At 38.6% G+C, this 24,008-nt stretch overlaps 1 protein-coding gene and 1 long non-coding RNA gene across 3 annotated transcripts in view; one reads left to right on the top strand and one right to left on the bottom strand.

Moving 5' to 3' along the window:
- Positions 1 to 16,538, bottom strand: part of LOC133549970 (uncharacterized) — a 52,166-nt gene extending 35,628 nt beyond the window's left edge. The window contains exons 1-2 of the long non-coding RNA XR_009806211.1: positions 16,300 to 16,538; positions 10,351 to 10,420 (exon numbers count right to left, since the gene is read on the bottom strand). This is a non-coding gene — a long non-coding RNA (uncharacterized LOC133549970). The remainder of the gene's footprint in view (positions 1 to 10,350; positions 10,421 to 16,299) is intronic.
- Positions 1 to 24,008, top strand: part of stac (SH3 and cysteine rich domain) — a 91,509-nt gene that overhangs the window by 52,155 nt on the left and 15,346 nt on the right. For both annotated transcript variants that reach the window (XM_061895923.1, XM_061895922.1), the window contains 3 exons: positions 10,364 to 10,445; positions 10,718 to 10,785; positions 20,250 to 20,347. In XM_061895923.1, the coding sequence (XP_061751907.1) occupies positions 10,364 to 10,445; positions 10,718 to 10,785; positions 20,250 to 20,347 (248 nt within the window). The remainder of the gene's footprint in view (positions 1 to 10,363; positions 10,446 to 10,717; positions 10,786 to 20,249; positions 20,348 to 24,008) is intronic.

Genomic DNA, 24,008 nt, shown 5'->3' with positions numbered 1-24,008 from the left:
TTTCGCAAAAATCATAACAAATACGCGGAAAATAATTCCGAGGATAAACAAGTAAATCAAAATCACTCCAAAAAATGAGGAATACTAATCTTACAAAAAACTAAGAAAAATAAAATATCAATAAGAATTAACCAAAAGTGCTCCAAAAGGAGGAAAACACACAATCAATCAATCAATCAATGTTTACTTATATTGCCCTAAATCACTAGTGTCTCAAAGGGATGCACAAACCACAACACAAACCACTACGACATCTTCGGTAGGCCCACATAAGGGCAAGGAAAGCTCACACCCGGTGGGACGTCGGTGACAATGATGACTATGAGAACCTTGGAGAGGACGAAAGCAATGGATGTCGAGCGGGTCTAACATGATACTGTGAAAGTTCAATCCATAATGGATCCAACACAGCCGCGAGAGTCCAGTCCAAAGCGGATCCAACACAGCAGCGAGAGTCCGTTCACAGTGGAGCCAGCAGGAAACCACCCCAAGCGGAGGCGGATCAGCAGCGCAGGGATGTCCCAAGCCGATACACAGGCAAGCGATCCATCCTGGGTCCCGACTCCAGACGAGTGGTCCATCCTGGGTCCCGACTCTGGACAGCCACCGGATCGGACCGGACCCCCTCCACAATGGAGAGTGGGACATAAGAGAAAAAGAAAAGAAACGGCAGATCAACTGGTCTAAAAAGGGAGTCTATATAAAGGCACAAACGATCTATATGCAAACAGAAACTAGGAATAAACAAAAAATCAATCAATCAATGAGGCAATAAATTCGTAATTTGGAAAAAAAAAAACGCACCATTTAGGTAGACAAAGGGAAACAAAGGGCCCTCGAAGGAGGAAAAAGTAAACTCAAAATTACAGCAAAAGACTGCTTGATCCAAAAGGGAGAACCAGGGAAAAAGGAGCAAGACAAGGAGGTTTTCAAGGACATGGACATGGACGCTAGAAAGGCACGATAGACGAGACGATCTGGCACAGGACAAGAGGGGGAGTGAGCTTAAATAGGATATGGGTATGATAGGAAACAGGTGGAAACATTCAGGGATTGGGGATGACGTCAGACTGGTGACACAAGAGGAAGGGCCCGTGATCTGAAACAAGAGGGTAGCTTTTCAAAATGAAACACAGAAAAACCAAGACAAGACTTCCCTCATCGCGGTGTGACAACATTTTTGCTGGTCCACCCAAGAACAACTAGGATAAACCGCTTTCCAACTATTTACACTCGGTACATGTGCACAAAAGTGACATTTGTTGCGCTCCCTAAAGTTTAGAACCATTAGACAAGGGGTCTCCATCTTTTGTCATTATTAGAGCTTTCTTTGGACCAAAGAAAGAAGAGGTGAGCTATTTGTGCTGTATTAATATGCAGGGGCACACAGGGTAAACTGGGGCCCTAGGCAGAATTCTATTTGGAGCCCACCAACCCCTTCCCATTACAACCATTTTCACACTTTTTTGTTTATGGGAAATACTTTTTTTTACTTTTTAGAATCAAAGTCAAATATAACTTAATGCATGTTTCTTACTAAAATGAATTAATGGGAAATTCATTGTTGAATAATTCATTATTTTAGTGCAGTGACAATTTTAAGTATTAAATGTTTTTTAAATAAATAAAAGGGCTAGGAACAAAAAATACTTGTGCCAAGCAGAAAAGCAAACAAATGGCGCTAGCATGGAACCTATGATTACAAACAGAAAAACTAGACTTGGCACGAAGGCACAAAAAAAAAGGGAAAACAAACCATTAGCATGAGAGCTAGAATAAAACAAAGGCGTAGCATGTAAGCTAGCGAGAATATACATACAAAGCAGTCGTCACTTGTTGCACGAAGGCAAATTAGAGTCCCAGAATGAATGACGAAAAGGGGCGGGCTTAAATAAGGGAGGTGATAACGAGAAACAGGTGTGCGTAGAAAACAAGGGGCAGGTGAATCAATAATGGTGACAGAATAAAACAGCAAATGAGGAGGTCAAACTACAACATGTGATATCAAAATGGAACAAAGCAACAATATGGGTATGATTCGGCCATCGGATCACAACATTCCTGCTGGTATAGCTCTTAAGGTCACTGAGGAACGCACCCCCTTTGATTACAGTAAGGTAGAAATCCATCAGGTGGGGAAACTAAAAAAATCCATATAAAATAAAGTATCCTTAATTCACATTTTATCAACCATCATGACATGTATCTTTATTAGAATGCCTAATTCTTAAATGGGATAAAATTGCTCTGACATGAAAAGGGGCATGTTTGAATAAGCTCTGCTTCTCCGTACTCCTTTTTGGACGTGCTGTAAAGAAACAACTGGAAATATGTGATGCAATACATCAGTGGTTCTCAACCTTTTTTCAGTGATGTACCCCCTGTGAACATTTTTTTTAATTCAAGTACCCCCTAATCAGAGCAAAGCATTTTTGGGTGAAAAAAAGAGACAAAGAAGTCAAATACAGCACTATGTCATCAGTTTCTGATTTATTAATTTTTACATCAGTGCAAAATATTGCTCATTTGTAGTGATTTTTCTTGAACTATTTGGAAAAAAAGATATGAAAATGACTAAAAACTTGTTGAAAAATAAACAAGTGATTCAATTTTAAATAAAGATTTCTACACATCGAAGTAATCATCAACTTAAAGTGCCCTCTTTGGGGATTGTAATAGAGATCCATCTGGATTCATGAACTTCATTCTAAACATTTCTTCACAAAAAAAGAAATCTTTAACATCAATATTTATGGAACATGTCCACAAAAAAATCTAGCTGTCAACACTAAATATTGCTTTGTGTCAGGCTTTCCCCTGACAGTTTGTCTATGTTTTAGTTTTTTCCTCTGCAGTTTTCTGTTTCCTCTGTGTTTAGTATCTCCTGTACTTAGTTCCTGTCTAGTGCTCTTATTTTGGTTTAGCTCAATCAATCAATCAATCAATCAATGTTTATTTATATAGCCCCAAATCACAAATGTCTCAAAGGACTGCACAAATCATTACGACTACAACATCCTCGGAAGAACCCACAAAAGGGCAAGGAAAACTCACACCCAGTGGGCAGGGAGAATTCACATTCAGTGGGACGCCAGCGACAATGCTGACTATGAGAAACCTTGGAGAGGACCTCAGATGTGGGCAACCCCCCCCCTCTAGGGGACCGAAAGCAATGGATGTCGAGCGGGTCTAACATGATACTGTGAAAGTTCAATCCATAGTGGCTCCAAGACAGCAGTGAGAGTCCCGTCCACAGGAAACCATCTCAAGCGGATCAGCAGCTTCCTGTTTGTCTCCCTGTATCCTGTTTTCACTCAGCTGCGGCTGATTGGCATCTGGTCACACCTGATGTCAATCGGCCAGCTTCTATTTTACCTGCTTTGTTCGTTCAGTCAGTGCTGGATCATTGTATTGTCGTTGCCACATGTCGCTCCTGTCATTGGTGTCGCGTCGTTTTATTGCAGCGTAGCGGTAAGCTACATTCGTTTGTTTGTAACTTACTGTCTTTTGTTCCCTGCTTCTGTTTTGTTTTCACTCTAAAAGTAACGACTTCTGTTTTCCTGTTTGCTACCCGCTAGCTTCCACGCTAGGCCCTTTTTTGTTTCTTGCTAGCTTCTATGCTAAAGACCCTTAGTTTGTTATCCGCCTCGTGCGCGCTTTGTGTTAGTACCCGTTTGTTTGATTTTGTCTTAGTATCTCACTCCATGCCTGCCTCCATCTCTGCATCTTTGGGTTCGACACAAACACACTTTGACACATTGTTGCATTTCTTTTCACAGTTCATGAACTTATATTCATATTTTGTTGTATTATTCAATAAATATATTTATAAAGGATTTTTGAATTGCTATTTTTACAATATTTTCAAAACATCTCACATACCCCTTGGCATAGCTTCAAGTACCCCTAGGGGTATGCGTACCCCCATTTGAGAACCACTGCAATACATTGTATTGCATGAAATAAACTTCAACTGAAACTGAACTGAATTTAACCTTAGTCAATATTTACAAGGCTGGAAGACACTGTAGTCTTATGAATAATTAAAAAAAAGACACTATTCTCTAGTTTATCATCAGGTCAGCTGCCTCATGCCTCAAAAATTTCTGTATTCTCCACACATTTGCACAGAGAAACTTAAAAATATTTTTTTTATGCGAGGTTTCTGGCAAAGCAGGTATGTGTGTGTGTTGCCTTCATCATCAGTTTTTTGAGTGTGGTGGAAGCAACAAATGGCAATAACCTGAACTTACAAATGTGTAAATGTCACCATGGATTGCCTGCTTATGGCATCATATAGCAGCAAAAATTAAATCTGTTCTCATTACCTTCCCTCAGGTATTCACATATCACGAAGTGTTGTTTTGGTGCCACCAGTGAGAAATTCACCTTCCTTATCTCACAAGGAAAAGCGTTTGATTGGCTGTCCTTCATATCAAAAACCCACAACCTGTCATGTATGCATGCTATTAAAGAACTATAATTGGATACATTTGGAACTTGACACACCCATGTACAAGATGGAATTAGATTTGATTGGATCTCGTTTTCATTCGTCAAAACTGGCTTACTGAGGGGTGGGGGTGTGTGTCTGTGTGTGCGCGGACTCGCAGAACCTGACAGTCGAGGGACAGACATGCGGGAAGATGATACTAGTTTTATTGTGTCCCTTTTTCAGCGGACTGCTCCGCTACTGACGTTATCTTTGTCAACTTGGACTACATTAATTTTGATAGTTTATAAAATGTACTTTCTCAACTTCAAAACTTTTGATTTGAGGGGTTAAACACATTTGCCGTATTTCGTTGAACTGCCGCCGGGGCGCTAATTGATTTAAAACCTCTTCTCACTCCTGTGCTTACCAAAGGAATGCGGTAAAAGTAAGCATGCGCTAATTATTTTAAAACCTCTTCTCACTCCTGCGCTTACCAAAGGAATGCAGTAAAAGTAAGCATGCGCTAATTGTTTTAAAACCACTTCTCACTCCGGCACTTATCAAAGGTATGCAGTAAACATTTGAGTGTGATGTAAGCTTGGACCTTAAATCCTACTGAATAGCTCTTAATATTCTTCCCTTTATGCGATTTCAAATTACCGGTATAGAAATCAGCCTCCTTCATTTAGAAAATGACGACAGGGGAAGTGTCACTCGTGACGTCACGAGTTTGACCAGGCGGTAATACTAAGCATGCGCTAATTATTTTGGGAAGAGAGTTTGACCCAGCAGTAATTCAAGGCAGGCGCATACTATATGTCCTGCGGCGATTCAAGAAAATACGGTATTTATTCTGCCCCCTCCTGCGCCTATATAGAGCCAGCCTCGCTTTTGATAAACGTTATCTTTTTAAACAAAACAATGTAGTTAATTCAAGTAAAAAAAATACCTTTATGACATTATTAAAAGTTAAAGTTAAATTTAAAGGCCGACTGAAATTAGGGGATAGCAGGTCCATTCTGTGTGTCATACTTGATCATTTCGCGATATTGCCATATTTTTGCTGAAAGGATTTAGTAGAGAACATCAACGATAAAGTTCGCAACTTTTGGTCGCTAATAAAAAAGCCTTGCCTTTACTGGAAGTCGCAGACGATGACGTCACAAGGGTGAGCGCTCCTCACATCCTCACAGTGTTTATAACGGGAGCCTCCAGCAGCAAGAGCTATTTGGACCGAGAAAACGACTATTTCCCCATTAATTTGAGTGAGGATGAAAGATTTGTGGATGATATTGATAGCGAAGGACTAGAAAAAAAAAAAGGAAAAAAAAGGCGATTGCATTGGGACGGATAGAGAAGTTTTTGGACATATTTACTAGGATAATTCTGGGAAATCCCTTATCTTTCTATTGTGTTGCTAGTGTTTTAGTGAGTTTAATAGTACCTGATAGTCGGAGGGGTGTCTCCACGGGTGTCTTGAGGCCAGTCTCTGAGGGAAGTCGACGGCAGCTGCATGGACGGCGCAAGCTCAACTGATCTCCGGTAAGAGGCGACTTTTTACCACAATTTTCTCACCGAAACCTGCCGGTTGACAAGTGGTCGGGAACCATGTTCGCTTGACCGCTCTGATCCATAGTAAAGCTTCACCTCTGGGATTTTTAAACAAGGAAATACCATGTGTTTGTGTGGTTAAAGGCTAAAGCTTCCCAACTCCATCTTTCTACTTTGACTTCTCCAAATTGCAAAAGATTCAGCAACACAGATGTCCAAAATAGTGTTTAATTGCGCGATGAAAAGAGACGATTTTTAGCCGCAAATGGTGCTGCGCTAATATGTCCGCTACAGTCCGTGACGTCACGCGCATGCGTCATCATTCTACGAGGTTAAAATTGCAATTTAATAAACTAAACCGGCCGTATTTGCATGTGTTGCAATGTTAATATTTCATCATTGATATATAAACTATAGTAGCGGGTTTCAGTAGGCCTTTAAAGTACCAATGAGAGTCACACACAAACTAGGTGTGGTGAAATTGCTCTCTGCATTTGACCCATCCCCTTGGTGACCCCCTGGGAGGTGAGGGGAGCAGTGAGCAGCAGCGGTGGCTGCGCTGGGGAATCATTTTGGTGATTTAACCCCCAATTCCAACCTTTGATGCTGAGTGCCAAGCAGGAAGGTAATGGGTCCCATTTTTTATAGTCTTTGGTGTGACAACAAAATTGCATTTGTGTCACGATATTGGTTCTAATTATAATGTACTGTGAGTATCTCGATTAATCCAAATTCAAAAGTTTGATTAATTTGATTTTAAAATGAATCATTTGACATCACTAAAATAAACAAATGTTAAAATACAACAAATTATTTCATAATTACACCATTTTTTTCAAAATTTAAACATACTTTAATAATAAATAGAATTGTTGTTAAATAGATGTCTGATGTCGGAATTGAACAGTTCTGGTTAAGTCCCAACTGTGCCCCTGCAAAAACGGTAGCCATGTTTTGTTTTCTTTTACTAATCTTCTGCAAACTTTACACACATGCACTTGACAGTCCTTTAAAAGTGTGTACCAAATTTTGTGGTGATTTGGTTAACCCGGGGGTCAGCAACCCGCGGCTCGTTAGCACCGCTCTAGTGGTTCCATGGACCTCTTCCAGAGATGTGTGAAAATGGAAAAAGATGAAGAAAAAAAATATTTTTTTGTTTTAATGTATTTGCTGTAGGAGAAAAAATATGACACAAACCTTCCTAGTTGTTAGAAATCTTATACATGCTTCACTGATGAGTATTTGGCAAGCACCGTTTTGTGCTACTAATTTCAGCGATCCTTGAAGTCATCGTAGTTTGTTTACATGTACAACTTTCTCCGACGCTGCCACAGAAAGACGGGTTTTATGCCACTCCTTTGTCTGATTTTATCCACCAAATGTGTTATGCTGTGCAAGAATGCACAAAGGTGAGCTTTGTTGATGTTATTGACTTGTTGGAGTGTCAATCAGGCATATTTGGTCAGTGCATGACCGCAAGCTAATCGATGATAACATGCTATTTAGACTAGCTGTATATACATATTGCATCATTATGCTTTGTTTGTTGGTAAATTTGAGCTCATTTAATTTCCTTTACTTATGTCCTCTTTGTATTTAATTTATATTTGCATGTTTCATGACACATTATCTGTATGTAATATTGGCTGCATTTCTCATAGTTGTTTGTGGGCCATGTTGTTCCAGACCACAGCAAACGTTACCCAGCTTGCAAAGATTGTATAAAATCCATTAGAAGAAGACAGCCTGCCGTTTCCTTAAACTTGGACACACATCTATACCTTTGGCCGTTATAAGCTAGTAATTTCCATAAGTTATCTCATCCTGTGAGGATCTTCCAATGTTGCAAAAATGTGTAGAATAAAAATTAAAATACAACATTTCTAAAGGTTCCAAGCATAGGGACCCCCCAAGGCTGCGTGCTGAGCCCCCTACTGTACACCCTCTTCACACACGACTGTGTGGCATCCCAAAACAACACCAGTATCATCAAGTTTGTAGATGATACTACGGTCGTCGGACTGATCACCGGGGGAGCTGAGGCAGCGTACAGAAGGGAGGTAGCGGAACCGGTGACCTGGTGTCAGGATAATAATCTCTCCTTGAACACAGACAAGACCAAGGAGATGATTATTGACCCACGGAGAAGGAGTGCACAGTACACACCTCTGTACATAGGGGGGAGAAAGGTGGACAGGGTGAAAACCTTTAAATTCCTCGGGACCCACATCAGCAAAGACCTCACCTGGGATCACAGCACCCAACAAACAATAAAGAAAGCCCAGAGGCGACTGTACTTCCTAAGAAGGCTGAGAAAATTTGGTATGCCACCCAACATTCTCAGCAACTTCTATAGAAGTATGGTTGAGAGTGTCCTTACCAGCTCAATCATGGTCTGGTATGGAAACTGCACTGCTAAGGACAGAAAGGCACTCCAGCGAGTCATTAAAACTGCTCAGTACATATCAGGAGCAGCCTTCCCCTCACTACAGGACATGTACTCTACCAGGGCCACCAGGAGAGCACACAACATCATAAAGGACAGTACACACCCCCAGCACAGTCTCTTCAGCAGACGATACAGGAGCCTGAAATCCAGGACTACGAGACTGACAAACAGTTTCTACCCACAGGCCATCGGGCTTGCGAATGCTAACTTGTGAATGCTAGCCCCCCCCCCCCCCCCCCCACACACATTTTCACTTTGTCTTTTTGAACAAAAGACAGCTACCTTGACCAACCCCAAACTGTGAACCATCACTGTAGACTCTTTTTACCTTTGATCACTAAAGACACTTTAACTGCTGCTGTGACCCAAGGTCACCTCTATATTTATACTGTTGACTGTCAATCAGAATGTGCAATAATGTTATGTTACTTACTGTGCATTGTAATTACATTTTTATTTTGATTTTTGATTTTTAGCTAAGTACCATGTGACTTGTTGAAGGGTGGACTAGCAAAGTGAGATTTTCATTGTACGGCAAACTGTCTGTTTGACTGTCCATATGACAATAAACAATCTTGAATCTTTCTGTCAACGAAGATTTGCATCAGCCTTTGATAGTAGGCTAATATAGCTAATATAGACACTTACATCATGTCTTGTCTTCATTACAACACTTATATAATCATTTTAAAGTCATTTTGATAGTAGGCTAATATAGCTCATAGACACATTATAACACTTACACACACTAGATGTGGCGAAATTATTCCGTGCATTTGACCCATCACCCTTGATCACCCCCTAGGAGGTGAGGGGAGTAGTGAGCAGCAGCGGTGGCCTCGCTCGGGAATCATTTTTGGTGATGTAACACCATATTAAGGGACGGCATGGCGCAGTGGGAGAGTGGCCGTGTGCAACCCGAGGGTCCCTTGTGCAATCCCCACCCAGTACCAACCTCGTCACGTCCGTTGTGTCCTAAACAAGACACTTCACCCTTGCTCCTGATGGGTGCAGGTTAGCGCCTTGCATGGCAGCTCCCTCCATCAGTGTGTGAATGTGTGTGTGAATGGGTAAATGTGGAAGTAGTGTCAAAGCGCTTTGAGTACCTTGTAGGTAGAAAAGCGCTATACAAGTACAACCCATTTATCATTTATCATTGACATTCCAACACTAGATGCTGGGTGTCAAGCAGGCAGGTAATGGATCCCATTTGTATAGTTTTTGGTATTACTCGGTTTGAACTCAGTGTGTGTGACATCCATCCATCCATTTTCTACCTCTTATTCCCTTTGGGGTCGCGGGGGGCGTTGGTGCCTATCTCAGCTACAATGGGGCGGAAGGCGGGGTACACGCTGGACAAGTCGCCACCTCATCACAGGGCCAAGTGTGTGTGACAATCAATGGAATCTAAATTTTAACTTAATATAAGACTTTTAAAGTCATTTTGATAGTAGACTAATATAGCTAATAGACACATCATGTGTAGCCTTCATTATAACACTTATATCAGCTTTTTTTTTTTTTTTGCGGCTCCAGACTGAGGTTTTTTTGGGGTATTTTTGGTCAAATATGGCTCTTTCAACATTTTGGGTTGCCGACTTTTAGGTTAACCCCACTAAGGTTACAGTGGGTGTTTTGTAGAGCTCATTGCACTGTTAGACCAATTTCAAGTCAAGGGTAAAACGCTGCGATTTAATAACAGTGCCACCATGGAATGTACTTGTCAGAAAAATAATAACACAGACATCACAGTACACTCGCATGTTTTGACAAATTGTTACCCTTTCGTGTGCAGTGGTTCAGGAATACCGTAGAGCCTTACCTTCCACAAACACATACTCTTGTCGTTCTTGCTTTGTGCAACACAACCCCTGATATCCAACTTTTCTTTGTGTGGTAATTTTTGAATTCATACCTTGTTTTTACAGACCAGTGACTTGGATAATGTTCTAGAGGAAGCGGTGGCTCACAGCAGCAGGCAGCAACTGTCAAGAAAGCCCAGTGATGATGGTGAGTCGCTGTTAGAACTAAGCCATGTCGTGACACAAAAATCCCTATTTGGACTCTGTCAGGGTGCTATGATCCATCAAATAGGCACCTTTTCTTTTGTTTCACTGAGCTGGATATGTGACATTTCTGATTGGTGCTGAGAATGTGAAATGTGTGCCGTAAAATAACAGGGATCTCTATTTTGCTCACATCCTATAGGGGGCATAGTACCACCTGAAGACTGCTATAATGTAAAATACTATTTTTATTGATTGTTTTTTATTTTCATTCAGTTTTCACGGTAATCGAGAACGGGGCGGATGATTACCATCAACCACAGAGAACGGCCCACGTCTGTGAGGTGAGAAACATTAGTTGGTTTTTATATGTTTGGTTTAGGGTGGTCTTTCGTTAAAAATATTGCCCATAGTCAATGAGTCTAATCATGGATTTGAAAAAAAGAAATAAACAGATGACGACGTATAGTAGAGCAGTGGTTCTCAACCTTTTTTCCAGTGATGTACCCCCTGTGAATTTTTTTTTTAATTCAAGTACCCACTAATCAGAGCAAAGCATTTTAGGTTGAAAAAATTAGATAAAGAAGTCAAATACAGCACTGTGTCATCAGTTTCTGATGTATTAAATTATATAACAGTGCAAAATATTGCACATTTCTTGTAAAAACACCTACAAACTTGTTGAAAAATAAATAAGTGATTCAATTATAAATTACTTCTACACATAGAAGTAATCATCAACTTAAAGTGCCCTATTTGGGGATTGTAAGAGATCCATCTGGATTCATGACCTTGATTCTAAACATTTATTCACAAAAAAAGAAATCTTTAACATCAATATTTATAGAACATGTCCACAAAAAAATCTATCTGTCATCAGTGAATATTGCATTGTTGTATTTCTTTTCACAGTTTATGAACTTGCATTCATATTTTGTTGAAGTATTATTCAATGAATATATTTATAAAGGATTTTTGAATTGTTGCTATTTTTAGAATATATTTTAAAAAATCTCACGTACCCCTAGGCATACCTTCAAGTACCCCCAGGGGTACGCGTACCCCCATTTGAGAACCACTGTAGTACAGTATACTAACTAGTGACTAGGTGTCAGTAACGACACATGTATGTTGCACCTATTTGTAACTATTCCAAAGTTAGATCAAGGTACTTATAAAAGGAATACAGCCTTTCGTTTAAGTGTGAACAAACAAAGATCTCATTTGCGACTTTGTCCGCCTCAAAAAAAGGCTCAACCAGTTTGTGAGGTCTTTGGCTGGACATCCTACGTGACTAAATAGAGGAAGTAGAAGTCTAGACAAAGTATCCCTATGTGAACCTGCGGAAGGATTGTTACCTTTTTCAAGAGGAGAACTACACCTCCGGAGCAAGGCGGTGCGTTATGGCGCCGTGTCCAATTTCTGGCAAGTTTCACCAAGTCTCAGCAGCTATCAACGCGCCTCTTTCCCACGGAAGAGGGACGATTCAACTGTGCGGTTAACTGTCAAAACAAACTCCTCCAAATTGAATCATCGAAATTTTGACTATTTGGAGACAGACCAAGTTTGGTTTTATGCTAACAGACTTTGCCAGTTAGGAAATTTTGGCTCTGGGCAACATAGGCGATTAGTCAGCGTGACATTGTATAGGGGGGGCCACAACGATGAGGAGGAAAATTATTAATATTTATCCGTGCTCAGCTTTGATAAGGTCATATGTGTGTTAGATGGGATACCGACCTCCCTCATAGAGTTTAGTTAAAAGGGCTAATTTTTTACTTTTATAACCAGTTTTTTGAGTCTGTCTGCAAGATGATCGATTCTGGAGGCGTTCCCAGATTACAAATGAAACTACGCCCCACCGTCTCCAAAAGTATCATCATTTATTTATTTTGCTGCCCACTGCTCCCCTCACCTCCCAGGGGGTGATCAAGGAGATGGGTCAAATGCAGAGGACAAATTTCACCACACCAAGTGTGTGTGTGTGACAATCATTGGTACTTTAACTTTAACTTATATAGAATTACTCGGTCACAATGTCAGGTACATCTACACCAGGGGTCACCAACCTTTTTGAAACCATGAACTACTTCTTGGGTACTGATTAATGCGAAGGGCTACCAGTTTGATACACACTTAAATAAATTGCCAGACATAGCCAATTTGCTCAATTTACCTTTAACTCTATGTTATTATTAATAATTTATGATATTTAGCTTTGTGGAAACACTGATCGTCTTTATGATTTCGCACAATGAATATATATAGAAACAGATAAATATTTTTATAAATATATTTCGACTCTTTAAAATTCAAAATTCAACCGAAAAAAAGAAGAGAAAAACTAGCTAATTCGAATGTTTTTGAAATAACTAAAAAAAAGAATTTATGGAAAATCATTAGTAATTTTTCCTGATTAAGATTAATTTTAGAGTTTTGATGACATGTTTTAAATAGGTTCAAATCCAATCTGCACTTTGTTGGAATATATAACAAAATTGGACCAAACTATATTTCTAACAAAGACAAATCATTTATTAAGCATAATAACTTTGAAGAAATATTTCACAAATATTCTTTGTCGAAAAAACAGAAGCTAAAATTAAGAATTAAATTAAAATGCATTTATTATTCTTTACAATAAAACAATTAAATTTACTTAAACATTGATTTAAATTTTCAGGAAAGAAGAGGAAGGAATTTAAAAGGTAAAAAGGTATATGTGTTTGAAAATCTCAAAATCATTTTTAAGGTTGTATTTTATCTCTAAAATTGTCTTTCTGAAAGTTATAAGAAGCAAAGTAAAAAAATAAATGAATTTATTTAAACAAGTGAAGACCAAGTCTTTAAAATATTTTCTTGGATTTTTATCAAATTCTATTTGAGTTTTGTATCTCTTAGAATTAAAATTGTCGAGCAAAGCGAGACCAGCTTGCTAGTAAATAAATACAATTTAAAAAATAGAGGCAGCTCACTGGTAAGTGCTGCTATTTGACCTATTTTTAGAACAGGCCAGCGGGCGACTCATCTAGTCCTTACAGGCTACCTGGCGCCCGCGGGCACCGCATTGGTGACCCCTGATCTACACACTCTCTGATCAATTCATGGAGTGCATAAAAAAGCTGCTTTTTACAAATATGTATGTGACTGCATGTCGGTGTTATTATGTGCATGCCAAGATAAGATGAAAATAATAATTTATCTGACATTTTTTGTGTTTCCTCCTAACCTAAAGCAGAGGGCAAGGAGCTATAGATGTCTGAATAAGTATGTCCACCTCACTCTGACATCATGACATAGCTGAATTGCAAGACCTCGCAAAGAGGTGTCCAAAACTGCGTACAAGCTCACACCAAAATGCATGAACCTTTTGACTTGAGCCTTTGGCATTGTTTGAATATCGAACATTTTAACAGCATTGGTAAGTCAGAAAAGATGAAAATCATCATATAATCTTTTAAAATAAGTAAGAAAATCAAAGAGGAAGCCTACCAAAGATGGCAGTGTTAAACCATGGATACAAAATAATGTAATGGATTGTTAACGCGATACTAAAATCGGCTAAAGGGGGATCTCGCAGAGCGTGCCATTGAAGCTAGAACCGCTACTGTTGTCGTAAATGCTTTAAATGCTTTGAGCCATTACGGCTTCAGTTCCCAGGAAATGGAAGGAAACTTCATTTTTCCTGCGGTAACAAATCAAATCGGAGCTGACATAAGCACTGGCCTGCACTGATGGAGCCAAGCCTTGACCTCACTGCTTGGATCGCTGCTGCTTTATTCTCTTCAGAAAAAGAGAAATAAAGTAAGACAGGAAAATAAAAAAAAAGGTTGAATCTCTTAGAGTATCATAACAGTAATGATCAAAATATGTCTTTTCTGCTTAATGGAATTTGCCTAGAGCTTCTCCCGGAGTGCAGATTTTTGCTTACATTTTTAGATCAACATGTTTGTTTGGTCTTCTGTGAGAAAATAGGCCACAGACACCGGAACAAACAAATAACCATACAAGGCAAATCCACAACTCTCTTCAAGCAGTCCAGCCGTCAAAAAGGAAATATTCTTTATTGCATCACGAAGCGGCGTTTAGCGGGCCGAGCACAGCTGGTGGCGAGCTGTTAAAGCGTCCGCCGACAGGTTTATTAGCTTCGTCTAAGGGACAGACAGATAGAGACGCTGCAAGAAAAATATCAGAGATGAGGAGCTCAAATTGAAACCCAAGTGCGAGCCCCAGATATCAAATTAACTGTGATTACACTCAACAGAGAAAAATACAGTTGTACTTAATTTTTTGTTAATGATCTGTTTAGAAAAAAAGCAAAAACAGATAATAGTACGAAAAACCGAAGCAATTTTTAGAATAAACTATATAATGTAAATCTGCTTAATCCATTCTAGGCGCCTAAAAATATTTACACAAACACATATTAGAAAATGGATGGATGAAGTTGAGTTTATACCAAAATGGATACATGGATGATACAGCAGAGGATTGGGAGAATGTCATGTGGTCAGATGAAACCAAAATAGAACTTTTTGATGTAAACTCAACTCGTCGTGTTTGGAGGAAGAAGAATACTGAGTTGGAGAGGGAAGTCTGGGCTTCCCTGCTTATGCTGCTGCCCCCGCAACCCGACCTCAGATAAGTGGAAAAAGATGGATGGATGGACATTCAAATGTGTATGCATGTGTGTGTGTATGTATGTATGTATATATATATATATATATATATATACATACATATATATACATACATATATATATTTATACATATATATACATACATATATATATATATATATATATATATATGTGTGTATGTGTATATATATATATATATGTATGTATGTATGTATGTATGTACACATGGTGTATTTCCTTGAATTGCCGCAGGGCATATAATATGAAAAAAAATGGCACTTACCAAAGGCATGCAGTAAAATTTGAGTATGATGTAAGCTTGGACCTTAAGTCCTACTGAATAGCTCTTAATCTTCTTCCCTTTATGCGATTTCAAATTACCGGTATTGAAATCAGTCTCCTCCATTTTGAAAATGATGACAGGGGAAGTGTCACTTGTGACGTCACGAGTTTGACCAGGCGGTAATACTAAGCATGCGCTAATACTCAAATTTTACTGCATGCCTTTGGTAAGTGCCGGAGTGAGAAGAGGTTTTAAAATAATTAGCGCATGCTTACTTTTACCGCATGCCTTTGATAAGCGCAGGAGTGAGAAGAGGTTTTAAATTAATTAGCGCCTGGGCGGCAATTCAAGGAAATATGGTATATACATATACATACACACATATGTATATTAAATATATGTGTGTATATATATACGTATACATACATATGTGTGTGTATGTATATATACAGTATATATATGTATATATATAAATGTATGTATATACACACATACACATTTATTTACGCACACCTTATTATTGGCAACAAGTTGTATTTGATAAATAAAATAGATTTTTTTTAAATTGGTGAAGGCGTGGGATACATTATTGTGGTCTCTTTCCGTACATTCTAGTTTCAAGAATACATTTGATGTTTTTTTTTCCAAAACAATCATCAAGTCCTCCTTGGTTAGATCTGGCTCTGCTGTAAATGCACCTTTTTGCCCACATTATATTTTACCAAAATAATATATTTTGGAAAATGCTTTAAACATTTAATTAGCTTCATAGTTCAAATTGATCCATGAACCGATAGTTTACATCATATGTGTACAAAAACAGCACGAACGGTAAAAAGAAGAGTCAGTCGCTACTTATGTAGTCGAGTAGATTTGTCATCAGCCGTGTAACATTTGAATGAATAAAATATCCATCCACACTAATGGTAACTTACCTTGTTGATGTGGATTATGCTGAATGATACTCCACAGTGACAGTCTCCACTTTGCTGCAGCGGCAGTCCCATCTCAAATGAATTTTTCTTCCGCATTGTTGTTAGCTTGTCTAGTAGCGTGGTTTTCGCACTTCCCTCCAGTGCTATGTTGTAGTGGAAACCCGACCTAAAATGAGGCAAAAATAGCACAGCCATAAAAAGTGTCACAAGTGAGCTACGACTAGTGCAGTCTTCGAGAACCTCTCAAGGCCGCCAAGTAGCTCTTTAATAAATTGTCGCCGTTTTTATTTTAGTCCCCACAGTCTTTGAGGATGACACATGACTTCATTGCAGCATGCCTGCTTGTGCATTTTCTAAATTTAACTCTCATGTCCCGAATTGATATGCACTGTAAAAAGCAGGATCCACAATAAAACTGACAAAAAAATACAGACACCCACTCGTTTTGGCGGCGCTGCACCCTGTTAATTGCGCCGACACTTCGACAATTTTCTCGCCTCACCATCCCGTTTTAACTTCTTTAGCGTATCCCGGATCCCGTTTCTCACACGTTTATTGACGGGGGATTCAAAGGAACAGATTGCAGCTCCACTGTTGCAACTCGCCGGTTTATCGGCCTCAGCGTAAACAAGACTCTGTGGGCTTTGTAGGCCTGCCAAGGCTATATTTACATTCGCAAGAATGACGATATAAAAGCAATGGAGAGGGTCTGTGGAATATCCTAATAAAGGGATCTTCTCAACTTTGGGTCGGGACCCAAAATGGATCACAGATCAATTGGAAGTAAAATGTTTGTATTAATATTATCTGTTCACTAATATATGTCATTATGTTCTTTCTCATTAGTGGGTAATTTGTCATTGCATGGTTTACATATCCAAAATGTAGTACTGATAATATAATGAGACTATTTATGAGTTAACTTATATTTAACCTTTTTTTTAATGCAATTATATGTTCTGATTAATCAGAAAAAATATAATCTCATTAAAAAAGCGCAGAATAATCTCACAATTAATTTTGACCGTACATGTTCCTTTACCGTAACTGGGGATGGTTACATGAAAGGCGACGTGGTTTATTATTATTATATGGTCGGTGATCAGATCACTCATCAGTGCAAAGATAAGAGACGAGACTCTTACTGGTGGGCTCAGCGGCAAATTTGACGACAAAATACATCTTGATGGTATTTTGGAAAAAATGTTGCCAAATTTTGAGCAAATAAATATGGTGCGTTCAAGTAACACATCTAAAAAAAAATTGTTTTCCTGTGTGACATTCTGCCAATAAAAATGCATTTGTGTCCAAATATTGGGCTATTTTTAAGTTAATTTATACTAAGACAGAGAGTAATAACCTGTGGTTAATCCAAATTCAATAGTGTGATTATTTTAATGAAAAAATAATAATAATTTGACCTCACAAATAATACCGCTTACAATATTTAGTTTGCTTGCATTTTTTTGTCATTAAAATTTATGGTATTAGTTTATTTCAATCATGCATACAGTTACAATGTAGTACATCACAGGTGTAGAATATTACATTTCCACACGTCCAAAAAGGAGTAGGAAGAAGCAGAACTTAAATTTGTTCACTTTCTGTGTTTTTAAGTGTCACCATTTTCTGACTTGGGAGAAAACAACAGCGAACGGGTAGCTTATGTAAAGTATACGATACGTATAATATGTTGGAAATATGTGATATATTTAGTTACCCAATTTTTTCTTGAGAAAAAAACCAGTCTCAATATATTAGATTAAGATTAAGATTTTGTTTTATTATTTTCTGTGTGTTTTATTGAAAATCTAAATTGCTGTCATAAATCTCACTTAGTTTATTCAGTGTAATGATATCCATCCATCCATTTTCTACCGATTGTCCCTTATGGGGTAGCGGGGGGCGCTGGTGCCTATCTCAGCTACAATCGAGCGGAATAAAATACCAATTCTTTATAGAGTGCTTTTCAAAAACTCAAAATACGCTTTACAGGGTAAAACAAAAGGAGTGTATAAAATAGCAAATAAAAAAAATAAATCCCCACCAAAAAAAAGCAAAGGAAACGTGACAAATGCAGTTTAAAAATGCATGCAGAGAGCAAGACTATATTATTGTAATCTGATTTATGTGAATGTTTGAAAAAAAAATTAAAAGCAGTAAAATTTTAATCATTTAAAAATCTGTATCGTCAATTATTTTCAACATGAAAAATTGCATTAAATTTCCCCTTCCGGTGTTACAAGTGTTTATACCATGAATTGGTACTGTAAATATTCCTAGGGCATTCAATCGATCGCAACTGGACTGTTTGGTCTGTCTTAGAAGACGCTTTACCTCTCATCAGAGTAGTCTTCATCAGTTCATGCTCATAGACTTAGATTGGTCAGATGTAGTTTAGCAGCTGGTGCCAAAAACCCCAAATACTCCAAAAATAGCAGGGTAGAAGTGAGAAAAACAACGGTTTTGATGCAAACGAGCAATCCGATTGTCAAAGCCAACGGCAGTCAAAGACCCCCGCCCCCGAATAACTAATTATTTTGTATAAAATGTAGTCCTAAATTTGCAAACCAAGCTTGTCACCAGTGCCTAAAGGGATCAAACGCAGTATCTCCACCTTGCAAGATAGGTAAGTGCTTTAATGCTGTGCCTCACGGAGGTAATGATTTTGGGGAAATTTTGTTATTATATTACTATCCTTGTCGGAGCAGGAAGGGGCTTGGAATAGGTTTGTGGTAAAATGTCATATGAAGCGCCCTTTCATGCATTGACATTTTACATGCGTCTATTCACGCAAAATGGGAATACGAATTGCAGGGCCACCCTTTAAAGGCCTACTGAAATGAGATTTTCTCATTTAAACGGGGATAGCAGGTCCATTCTATGTGTCATACTTGATCATCTCGCGATATTTCCATATTTTTGCTGAGAGGATTTAATAGAGAACATCGACGATAAAGTTCGCAACTTTTGGTGCTGATAAAAAAAAGCCTCGCCTTTACTGGAAGTCGCAGACGATGACGTCACAAGGGTGAGGGCCCCTCACGTCCTCACATTGTTTTTAATGGGAGACTCCAGCAGGAAGAGCAATTCAGACCGAGAAAACGACAATTTCCCCATTATTTGAACTAGGATGAAAGATTCGTGGATGATAATATTGATAGCGAAGGACTAGAAAAAAATTAATAAATAAATAAAATAAAAAGCGACGGCTCGGGCAGTGTGAGCGTTTCAGATGTAATTAGAGGCATTTCTAGGATAATTCTGGAAGATCCCTTATTTGCTCATTGTTTTAATAGTGTTTTAGTGAGATTGTAAAGACATACCTCGAGGTCGGATGGCTGCGGTGAACACGCAGTGTCTCAGAGAGAAGCCAATCTCACAGCTGCCTTTTAAACAGCTACTGCAGGAGGACGAATAATCCAATGATGTCTCTGGTAAGACATACATCACAATTTTCCCATCCAAAAACATGCTGATTGAGGTAGAGAAACATGTTCGCTTGACCGCTCCGCGTTAAAAACAAAAACACCGGCTGTGTCTCGGTGCTAAAGACAGCTGCAATACACCGCGTTCCACCAACAGCATTGTTCTTTATAGTCTCCATTATTAATTGAACAAATTGCAAAAGATTCAGCAACACAGATGTCCAAATTACTGTGTAATTGTGCGATGAAAAGAGACGACTTTTAGCCGTAAGTGGTGCTGAGCTAATACAGTCACGCGCACGCGTCATTGCAATTTAGTAAACTAAAAAGGCCGTATTGGCATGTGTTGCAATGTTAATATTTCATCATTGATATATAAACTATCAGACTGCGTGGGTTTCAGTAGGCCTTTAAAGACCCGAGAGCCATGATGTAAAAGACTGGACAGGCATCGTGTTGTAGTTGAAACTCATCCCCTCTAAAGGCAAACTGGCATGTTGTTTATGTGTGTTTGCCGTCCAGATGGAGGAGAGCCAGTTCAACAAAGATGCACTCACGCTCAACACCTACGTGGCCTTGTACAGTTTTGTTCCTCAAGAGAACCATGACCTGGAAATGAGGTTAGTCTGCAAACAAAAAAAGCACACAGAGACACTACAGGCTCCCCCGTGATGACAATGCGTCATGTCATTAGCACATGCAGCAGCTGCCCCGGGACTGCAGATGATGTTCAGGTTGCGTCATATACTGTGTCTGGTTATATTTGTTTTTTTTGTATACAAGCTGTCCGATTGATTCTTGCAGCTCTCATCGGTTAAGCGGTCCACAAGGGTTTGCCTAAAGAGGAACTGCATTTTTGGGGGAATTTTACCTATCTTTCACAATCATTATGAAAGACATGAAGACAGAAAGATGTTTTCTTTAATGCATTACGAATATTAAATAAACGTAAATAAAAGTCCGCGTACAGCGCAGCGAATAGTCTTGTGTCATCTGGATTATTGTTCGACAGTCTGGGCGTCTGCTGCAAGTGGTGAGATCAGTAAGCTCCAGAGCAGGGGTCACCAACGCGGTTCCCGCGGGCACCAGGTAGCCCGTAAGGACCAGATGAGTTGCCCGCTGGCTTGTTCTAAAAATAGCTCAAATAGCAGCACTTACCAGTGAGCTGCCTCAATTTTATTTTTTTTTTTTAATTTACTAGCAAGCTGGTCTCGCTTTGCTCGACATTTTTAATTCTAAGAGGGACAAAACTCAAATAGAATTTGGTCTTCACTTGTTTAAATAAATTCAATACTTTTTTTACTTTGCTTCTGATAACTTTCAGAAAGACAATTTTAGAGAAAAAATACAACCTTAAAATTTTAGGATTTTTAAACCTTTACCTTTTAAATTCCTTCCTCTTCTTTCCTGACAATTTAAATCAATGTTCAAATATTTTTTTTTTATTGTAAAGAATAATAAATACATTTTATATTTATTCTTCATTTTAGCTTCTGTTTTTTTGACGAAGAATATTTGTGAAATATTTCTTCAAACTTATTATGATTAAAATAAAATAAAAATACTCTGGCAAATCTACAAAATCTGCAGAATCAAATTCAAATTTTATTCAAAAGTCTTTTGAATTTCTTTTAAAAATTTTGTTCTGGAAAATCTAGAAGAAATAATGATTTGTCTTTGTTAGAAATATAGCTTGGTCCAATTTGTTATATATTCTAACAAAATGCAGATTGGATTTTAACCTATTTAAAACATGTCATCAAAATTCTAAAATTAATCTTAATCAGCAAAAATTACGAATGATGATCCACGAATTCTTTAAATTTTTTCAAAAAGATTCAAATTAGCTAGTTTTTCCTCTTCGTATTTTTAGGTTGAATTTTAAATTATAAAGAGTCGAAATTGAAGATAAACTATGTTTCAAAATAAAATTTTCATCTTTTTCGTGTTTTCTCCTCTTTTAAACCATTCAATTAAGTGGCTTTTCATCATTTATTCTCTACAAAAAACCTTCCGTAAAAGGAAAAAAATGTACGACAGAATGACAGACACAAATACCCAATTTTTAATATTTATAGATTCATTTATTAAAGGTAGATTGAGCAAATTGGCTATTTCTGGCAATTTATTTAAGTGTGTATCAAACTGGTAGCCCTTCAAATTAATCAGTACCCAAGAAGAAGCTCTTAGTTTCAAAAAGGTTGGTGACCCCTGCTCCAGAGTGTTCAGAATAGAGCAGCACGGTTGGTTCTGGGTTGTTCACTAAGAAACAAATGCATGCTTCTCTTTCCTGGCTAACCGTGCAGAACAGGTTGTCAGCTAATACTCTGTTGTTCTAATCAGTAACCAGTAGTAAAACTACTGCTTTTCTCATGGCTCCAATAGTTTACAGTAGCACTGTGCATGATCATAATACCAGGGCGTCTAGTAAGGCTCATCTTGTACTCCCTCGGCCGAGAGAGAATGCATTGCGGAAATCTTTTATTTATAGATCTGTATCGCTCTGGAATAACCTGTCTCGAATACTCACTGCCATTGAAAGTAACCAGGTTTTTAAAAGCAAACTAATATTTTATCTGAGTCTGTAAAGTAGTTTACTTGTTGATGATTTTTGTTTGGTTATGTATGGTGTAGTTATATTTATAAGGTAATTAATATTCTGAGACTGTAAATTATTTGCTTGTTGATTTTTATTTGTTAAAATGATATGCTGATATCCCCAGGAAGACTAGTGGGTTGTTGTGGCAACCAGGTCATGGGGATCCTTTAAAAAAAAATAAAAATATATGTAAAAATGGGAGCTCCTCTATTTTTTATAAAATCTGAAATAACCATTCAAAAAGTGCCAACAATAGTCCTTTTACATTTTGCGACATATATTAACCAAGTATTAGTCATATTGTTATTTAAAGCGCTAACGCAGACAAAATACGTATAGCGGCGCCATGATCACAAGCGTGCGTTTTTATTTTTACGGCAAGTGGTTTGCGGCTACCTCGCTTCGTTGCTCCCTGGAAGTTTATTCTAGATCTGGGGTCTCAAACTCACTTTACCTGGGGGCCATTGGATGTAAAGTCTGGGTCAGGCTGGGCCGCAAGAAAATATTTCCTACAAAATGTTTTGCATACTCCTCAGCATGGAATATATTAGTATTCAGCCCACGCACGGAGAATAATGTTATTTCCGCAATGTGTCGTTCCACTTTCCCTCTCTACAGCAACACGGTGGTCGGATAGCAAGCGCAAAAAAGTGACGGCTCCCAGAGTCTTATCCGGAAATATATGTAGTGTTCATCGTGTGAGGCAATGCAAATTAAACAATTTTAAAAAATTAAAAAAAATTTGAATTGGTCCAGGTTATTGGGGACTGTTATTACTGACGGACAGGTGTCTGCAGCCAGGCACGTAAGAAAACCCTCATCTCCATGGCAACTTCTCTGTCGCTTTCACTCACTTGTCGCTTTTCCACTAATGCAGAGGTAGGCAACCCAGAATGTTGAAAGAGTAATTTTGAACCCAAATAACACAACGCTGTCAAGCGCCATTCATATAAAACCTGCGGGCCGCACTAACATTACATTTTCATATTAAGGTGGGGGCCGCAAAATAACGTCTTGCGGGCCGCAATTGGCCCGCGGGCCGCGTGTCTGAGACCCATTTTCTAGATCATATATTATGCATGGCACATGGACATGAGACGTCTGAGTAGGTAATCCGACAAGTTGGGACACTTTGAGAGCCATTTTAGACCTGAAACTGGCAAGAAAGACCATGAAAAGGGCTCTCGTTCCCCACCCCGTTTCTTTGTGAAGATTGTGAGACATCCATCCATCCTTTCTTTTTCTACCGCTTATTCCCTTTTGGGGTGGCGGGGGACGCTGGCGCCTATCTCAGCTACAATCGGGCGGAAGGCGGTGTACACCCTGGACCAGTCGCCACCTCATCGCAGGGCGATTGTGAGACATTCTTCACCTAAATGAACCAAGGAATATCCTGGCAGTCAGCATCCTAATGACAGCAGACCTTGCACGATTAGTGATGTTTTAATATATTTGTTGTCTTTCGTAAAGTCTGCAGCGAGTAATAATTAGTGACGAAGAAAAATAGAAAAAGCAAACCTGATGCGTTTTTGAAATAAATGCGGCGCGCATGCTTAAAATGATCAAAATACGTCAATATTAAATGTTATTATAAATGTGCCGATTACTACATAGCATATATACTTACATCATGTATATAAAACCCTAATGGAGGTGTTTGGATGTTTTTTAGAGGCTCTATA

The sequence above is a fragment of the Nerophis ophidion genome, linkage group LG03 (assembly GCF_033978795.1).
Source record: "Nerophis ophidion isolate RoL-2023_Sa linkage group LG03, RoL_Noph_v1.0, whole genome shotgun sequence".
NCBI classification, from domain to species: Eukaryota; Metazoa; Chordata; class Actinopteri; order Syngnathiformes; family Syngnathidae; genus Nerophis; species Nerophis ophidion.
The sequence above is the reverse complement of the archived record's forward strand: the minus strand, read 5'-3'. Positions and strand labels throughout refer to the sequence as shown.